The sequence below is a fragment of the Protopterus annectens genome, chromosome 6.part1 (genome assembly GCF_019279795.1).
Source record: "Protopterus annectens isolate FY-2018-M chromosome 6.part1, PAN1.0, whole genome shotgun sequence".
Lineage (NCBI taxonomy): Eukaryota > Metazoa > Chordata > Ceratodontiformes > Protopteridae > Protopterus > Protopterus annectens.
Window position 1 is genome coordinate 54,064,394 of NC_056738.1, and position 8,175 is coordinate 54,072,568.

The 8,175-nt window shown below is 41.5% G+C and overlaps 1 protein-coding gene across 1 annotated transcript in view; it reads left to right on the forward strand.

The window, feature by feature from the left end:
* LOC122805255 (tyrosine-protein phosphatase non-receptor type substrate 1-like) overlaps nucleotides 1-5,674 on the forward strand; it is a 326,168-nt gene extending 320,494 nt beyond the window's left edge. The window contains exon 2 of the mRNA XM_044075344.1: nucleotides 5,334-5,674. Within this exon, the coding sequence (XP_043931279.1) occupies nucleotides 5,334-5,674 (341 nt within the window). The remainder of the gene's footprint in view (nucleotides 1-5,333) is intronic.
* Nucleotides 5,675-8,175: the final 2,501 nt, after the last annotated feature.

An 8,175-nucleotide genomic window follows, 5' to 3' on the forward strand; every position in this document is an offset into this window, starting at 1 on the left:
TGGAATTCATTCTACAGCGATTTGCAGAGTGTGTAACAGCAGACAGGCTGATATGCCTGTGTGTTTCTGACTCTTCCAGGCCTCAGATACTCTCAGGTATATATTTGAACAGCCTCAGGGAAAGGTACATATCAGTGGGATACACCTGTGATATATTTCAGATATTTTGCAGTTGCGACTTTGGGGGATTCTGAGCATATGTATTACTACACCTTTTCTGACGTGTAAGCAGTGTCTACTCTCACTTATTGACATTTATCATTAAGTGGGATTCCCCACTTTTCTGCCTATTGTTACTACATTTCACAGGGAGTCTAACGGACACAGCTAACATTTGTTTGCAAATCAGGGATATCCCTGTAAACCAGTCACAATTGGGAGGTCTGGCCTCTGACCTATTCAAATATACCAGTGTTTAATCTGTTTTCTTGCATTCTGCTTGGAACATTTTGAACATTGTCGTGCTGTGATGTGCTGTCAATAAAAGTTTTTACTATTATATAGCGTTTGAGTTCGTGTTTTGTGGACTGAAAAGTTTCTCTGTGGACTTAAACAAGTTTTTTTCATTTTGGCTTATATGAAGCTGTGGGACTGCCTTCATTGGATCCTGGTACGGAGATCTGTGGTGATTATTGGTGAAATTTGTTTTTCTCCGTCATCCATTTTTATTTACTAATATTTGTTTCAGCAGCCAGTTATTGCATATCTGCTGTGGTGTAGTGGTACTTCATGCAGACTGGTGAGCCTAAGGTCTCGGGTTCGAGACTGACAGATGTATTTTATTTTGCTGCTGAGCAATACAAGGGCCCTGTCATACAGAGTGACTAAGGCACTTTTAAGCAGTTGTAAGCAGGTTTGCATGGGTTTGCACAACGCTTAGCGATGCTTACCTAAGCGCACACAAGCTCACACTCGCCCACCCCCGCTAACTACTGCTTAAAAGTGCTTACTCCCGCTAACCCCCACGCTAATTTCTTTGAAAGAAAAGAAAATGGGGAGATAGGAAATTGGTGAAAAAAGGGGCACAAAGAGGGAAAGACAGTAGGGAAACCAGCTGGGATGCACAGGAAGGGTGTAGGGAAGGCCCATAGCTGCCGATTTCTTTACCAGCAACAGCTGTGCATATGTTCGTAATTTCGTGTGAAATTTTCAACCTTCCACCCCTGAGAGTGGGGTGAGGACAACAAAGTCTGTTGTACTGCCAGTTATAATTATAAGTTTACATGTCCAGCAGACGTGTATGAAATGGGCAGCTATGTATGGGGCGTAATTTTTTTGTGGGAACAGATTGCCCTTTTTTTATTTTTTTTTTTTAGGTTAGAGTGGAATGTGAGGTAGAGGAAGTAGGTATGTTTGGGGAGGTAAGTTGGGGAGGTAAACAGGCAAGACAAACAAGACGCATACAGGGGTGGAATTTGACACATGGGGTGGGTGAACACAACTGACGGGGAAGGTTGTTTGGAAATCGCAAGCCCATGAGCCCACAGATGGTAACAGTGGAACTGCGATCCCCACCCATGGGCAGTCACCACTGCACCTTCACAGCCCCGAGGTTGGCTGTGCTGGAGGCTGAGTAGGATGGGCAGGCTCACCCAAGAGACGCACCACTCTCACCTCAAGCTGGCATAGGGGATCAGCGACTGAACGCTGGATTTCCCTACGCACCACAGCCCGGATCCTACGAAGGGTGACAGGTGGCCCTTCTCCGCCCATGGTTGCAGGGGGGGGTGAGCCCCATCCCCTGCAGCGCTTCCACCTGAAGGTAGCACAGGACCAATGGAGGAGGGGAGCCCGGGCTGGGCACCAGACCTGCTGGTGCCAGGTGCATGCACTCTCCAGCTGAGGTGGGACAGGTGGATCCGCTGGGACTGGCCTTCCCATACGTTCTGTGATTAGGTCTGTTTAATTAAAACATAAGCAGAACAGCATTCCAGATTAGTTGTAACAGCATGCAATAATATTCCCATTAATACAACACACCAAGGGTACAACAGTTGAACAGCAAGCATAACTCATGCATATATTGCACCACAGTGGTTATTCCAACAGCATGCAGGGATGTTTGGTAGCAACAGGCCACCATGGTTGTGGTGTTTAAACAGGGCACATGCATCAACATGAATGCAAATATTTGTAGAACAATAGGACATATGTCCCAACAATTTTTTAAGATTACACATACCCATTGAGGTGTGGAATTCCATGGTTTATGCACATACGGTAGGGTGTAGAAAAAACCTTGGTTAACATCTTATAATGACCTTTTAGTCTACACTACATTCCTAGTGACTGCAAGTGTATATCCCCTCCCTGTATTATTATACTTGCCACCATACATTAGGTTGTGTCATGGGTTTGGCTAGTTCAATATATGCCTGACCTATATCTGACATACTAACTGTCCAGGATGCAGATGTTACTGCTACATATTTCTTGATTGTATTTATATTTCTTTATCTACATATCTGGAATGTTTTCACATGATATTTTCACTTTGATTTGTACAGAACCCTGCATTTCTTGACACACACATTTCTGGTGAATAATTACATGCTACACGTGTGCCAGGTTTACTTATTCATGCCAGCCAGTAACTGACTATTGTGGACTGTATATATGTTTCACAGCTACTAGCACTTCCATCACCCACTTTATATGAGACTGCATAACTCTGGGTTGCCAGCACATTTTCAAACAGTACTGTTTGTATAATGCAAGGGTACAGCAACATTTCAGACTCTGTGACACAGACACACTCTGGGTTTTAGACCTTTATTAATGACATTGCACACTTTTCCACAGGCTCACTCCTTTATTTGTTTTAATGGTGTTTATGGCAGACATGTTCAAGACATATTATACCTTTATTAATAGGTTAGAACAATCTTTTTTCAGGCTCACTCACTTATGTTATATGACAGTGCCTGCAGAGATATTATTCCAGACATATGTTACCTTTCTTAATGGGTTACTACACTCTTTTTCTGCCTCTCTGATGTTTTTATCTGACAGTACATGCAGAGGACTTATTCAGGCAATTCTATGGCTGTTTTATTGGTCTACAACACTTTCTTTCATGCTCTCTCCTATATTTTATATAACAATACATGCAGAATAATCACTAACCTGCCTGGTGGTGCAGCCTTAGCAGCCTATCAGCATAGGCTTACTGATTCATAGCATGGTCACCTGCAGCTGTAATGTAAATGAAGGGATATTGAGATATACCTATCCGTTATACATACTCCATTATCAATTCTTACATACTGCATTCCATGGATACATACTCAGTTGTGGGGCATTCTGCATCCCATGGGCCTCCTGTATCCACTAGTTCAGGCAGTCCTGCTTTCATCTCTTCAGGTCTGCATGGTGGTGACGGACCTGCTCACCAGTCCGAGGAACACCTGTGGCACTGGTGAGGTCACGAGCTAACCGGTTCCAAGCCTCTGCCTTGTACTCCGTCCCTTGGAACTGGCCCTGCAGGAGTCTTGACTTATGACTGTGGACAAGGAGCCAAACCATGTATTAGGACTCCTCGATGCCCCAACGTTGCACTCGGAAGCGTGAACCCTCTCCTGCACTTGCCATTCTGACTGCAAATGTGAACTACAATCAGTTATGGCAAGTATTCCCACCTATGGGGCTTAAATATGCCGCATTTCCCGCACTTTTTTGTGATTGGCCATTTTTGAGAATTCTAAGCTGACTGCAGACCTGCTTAGTAATGGTTAATCTACCATTTCTGAGTATATGTATGCTAATAGTGGTTGTTTCTCCTAAGCTGTCATGGCTTAGTGGTTCTGTATTTTGATTATGCTGCACAAGGTCCTGGGTTCGAACCTTGTCATTCTTTTATTTTAATACTGTCTAGACAGGCTAGGGGGTGTGGCTGCGTTTAAGCAACTTAGCTCTACGTTGCTCCCCGGTGCCCTACGGTGCCCTGATTGGCACTGCGTGCACGTCTGCGCAAACACATTACACTGGCTAAAGCGCTTTTAAACTTTGGGCAACTCTATTGCACTGGGTAAAGTGCTATTAAACTATGGGCAACTTTTGTTTAGCTGGGTAAAGCGCTATTAAACTATGGGCACCTCTGTTTAGCTGGGTAAAGAGCTATTAAACTATGGGCACCTCTGTTTAGCTGGATAAAGCGCTGCTTAACGGCAGGCTATTATATATCTGGATCCTTTAAAATTATATATTTTGTTCACTGATACATTGGCCATTTCACTGCTTTTAATAATATTTTAATCATATATGTCTGGTATTATTTCAAATACTGATTTAAAACATAAATAAGGGGAGTGGTGGGACTCTAACCATGAATGCCTCCTCTTTGTGCATACACTCTGCCATTACACTATTGCAATTTGGTGTGATTTGCATAAACATTCTTTCTTATGCTCTTCCATGTCGGAATTGCTAACTATAGCTAAGCAATGGGCACACCCATGCAAATATGGACAGCTATATCGTGGATTTAAAAAAATAAATAATTATTTTACTTTTTATAACTGTTATGGGGGTTTACGGTGTCATGGAGTATGGTGTTGGGTGCAAGTACATTTGAGTAAACTCGCTCTTCTGTGTTGACATTTTGCTTTTACTACACTTGCAGGGGTGTGGACATTTGGACTGCTCAGCAGTTGGACACGCCCCCTGCTTTCATACTCGGTCCGTGTAAGAGTTACGGTTGAGTCAGCATGCTCTCATGAATATTCATGGCAAGCTGCTGTCATACCATTCAACTGCAGCCTCCGAGTAAGACTTATTAAGTCTTACACGGAGGATTCATGAATCCGGGGGTGTGTGTGTATACACATTTGAAATATTTCAGAATTGTGCAATCAGAGTCAAAATCAAATATTTGAAGTATTTGACAAAGAGAATTATAACAGAAATTAAATCTTGCAATTGCTCCATTTTTTTTTACTTTAGTCTTTTGCACCATATTTAATTCATAATACAAGTGTTTATTTTCACAAATGACATGCGGACTTTTCCAAAGCTCTACAGTAACCATTTGGAGACTGATAGGACCACAATGAGGCAGACATAAAGCAGCTCATTTGTCACTAACTGCATTTGTTCAGAAGGTACATCTGCAGTTACATGTTACATCACAGTCAGCAAACATTTTACTAAACATAGTTTTTGTTTGGTCATTTCTGAGTGTACCCCAGCTCTCTATACCTGATTTGTTATCCACCCATCATTATTTAAGCTTACTGTCTTGATTATTGAAAAACTCATAAAGAATGGTTAATATCTATTTTTCGCAAATATACTTTGACCATAAATTAGAACTGCTATATCTTTATTTATTTCAGGACTGACAATATACCAGACCCCATGTATTACAGGCACAGAAGGAGGCACTGTCATAATGAACTGCACTTTGTCAGAAGAAACTCTTGGACCTGTCCGATGGTACAAGAGGGGCAGTCAGCAGCAGCAGCTCCTGTACTCGCAGTCTGAAAGTGATAAACCAAATCCACGAGTGAGTAAAACTGTAAATGAAGGCCCTAAAAGACAAACTGATTATTCCATCACATTTACACGTATTCAGTTGGAAGATGCCGGGATGTATTACTGCGTGAAGTTCAAATCTGACAAGGTAGCAGTGGTTACAAATGGATCAGGAACACACCTTTATGTAAACAGTAAGTAAAAAAATCATTAATGAAGGAATTAAAAGGAATAAAAAACTATGTAAGTGTGCTTTCAATACGGGTTAACAATCCGTGGGTACATAACCTTGCAGTATATATACACAAAAATTTATGATTGCAAAAATGCTGTACACTTCACATTAGTCTACATAGTATGCTTTATTATCAAGGGCTTTATGTATACAAAAAGGAATCCAAAATACGTTATGCAACAATCAAGCAAAACTACAGCATAAGGTGACAGCAAAATGCTTGTAACTAGGATTGTGTCAGTGTAGTTTGTTTTTATTTAAATTAATGTATGATTGCCTATCTCATAAGTGATGGTTTAATAAAGATGTTTCTTATTAAAAAAGGGCAGGAATTGAATAATTTATGTAATTTTGTTTAGGTTGTATGATATATATATATATATATATATATATATATATATATATATATATATATATATATATAGCAATACATAAGTAAAATGTTTGTAAATGTGAACTTAATACAGTTTGATTAATTTTAAATAAATGTAAATTGTCCATGTAACAAGTGTTAATTCAATAAAGGCGTTTACAAAAAAAGATGATGGTGGGGGCCATGGTGGTGCAGCAGTTAGCATTGTCGCCTCATAGCAAGAGGTTCTCCAGTTCAGTTCTCGGCTGGAACTCCCTCTGTGCGGAGTCTGCATATCATCCCCGCGGTCGAGTAAATTTAAAGACATGCAGGTAGGTGCGAGGGTGTGCCGAGCTGGCAATCAACACTGTAAAAATTCACTGTCAATCATTAGCGGACCAGAGTTCTGCTGTGGTGACCCCTAACCAGGAAAAGCCAAAAGACAGAAGACAAAAAAAAAAAGATGACAGCACAACACTACACAAAGGCAACATATTCAATCAGCCTGATCATGTTTGTATGTAACAATAGAACAAGGGAATGTTTCCTGAGTAATAAGAGTCTTGCAATTACTAGTAATTCCTGTAAATAAATTTCCACTCAGCATTACAGTATCAGACCTGAGCAGAGAAGTTTAAAAAACTGAGAAAAAAACAGAAGTGAAAGAACACTAATAATGAAACCCACCTTGTATAAATGTAGGGCTGTGTAACAGGAAACCCACCTTGTATAAATGTAGGGCTGTGTAACAGGAAACCCACCTTGTATAAATGTAGGGCCGTGTAACAGGAAACCCACCTTGTATAAATGTAGGGCCGTGTAACAGGAAACCCACCTTGTATAAATGTAGGGCCGTGTAACAGGAAACCCACCTTGTATAAATGTAGGGCCGTGTAACAGGAAACCCACCTTGTATAAATGTAGGGCCGTGTAACAGGAAACCCACCTTGTATAAATGTAGGGCTGTGTAACAGGAAACCCACCTTGTATAAATGTAGGGCCGTGTAACAGGAAACCCACCTTGTATAAATGTAGGGCCGTGTAACAGGAAACCCACCTTGTATAAATGTAGGGCCGTGTAACAGGAAACCCACCTTGTATAAATGTAGGGCCGTGTAACAGGAAACCCACCTTGTATAAATGTAGGGCCGTGTAACAGGAAACCCACCTTGTATAAATGTAGGGCCGTGTAACAGGAAACCCACCTTGTATAAATGTAGGGCCGTGTAACAGGAAACCCACCTTGTATAAATGTAGGGCTGTGTAACAGGAAACCCACCTTGTATAAATGTAGGGCTGTGTAACAGGAAACCCACCTTGTATAAATGTAGGGCTGTGTAACAGGAAACCCACCTTGTATAAATGTAGGGCCGTGTAACAGGAAACCCACCTTGTATAAATGTAGGGCCATGTAACAGGAAACCCACCTTGTATAAATGTAGGGCCGTGTAACAGGAAACCCACCTTGTATAAATGTAGGGCCGTGTAACAGGAAACCCACCTTGTATAAATGTAGGGCCGTGTAACAGGAAACCCACCTTGTATAAATGTAGGGCCGTGTAACAGGAAACCCACCTTGTATAAATGTAGGGCCGTGTAACAGGAAACCCACCTTGTATAAATGTAGGGCCGTGTAACAGGAAACCCACCTTGTATAAATGTAGGGCTGTGTAACAGGAAACCCACCTTGTATAAATGTAGGGCCGTGTAACAGGAAACCCACCTTGTATAAATGTAGGGCGTGTAACAGGAAACCCACCTTGTATAAATGTAGGGCCGTGTAACAGGAAACCCACCTTGTATAAATGTAGGGCTGTGTAACAGGAAACCCACCTTGTATAAATGTAGGGCTGTGTAACAGGAAACCCACCTTGTATAAATGTAGGGCTGTGTAACAGGAAACCCACCTTGTATAAATGTAGGGCTGTGTAACAGGAAACCCACCTTGTATAAATGTAGGGCTGTGTAGCAGGAAACCCACCTTGTATAAATGTAGGGCCGTGTAACAGGAAACCCACCTTGTATAAATGTAGGGCTGTGTAACATGAAACCCAGCTTGTATAAATGTAGGGCCGTGTAACAGGAAACCCACCTTGTATAAATGTAGGGCTGTGTA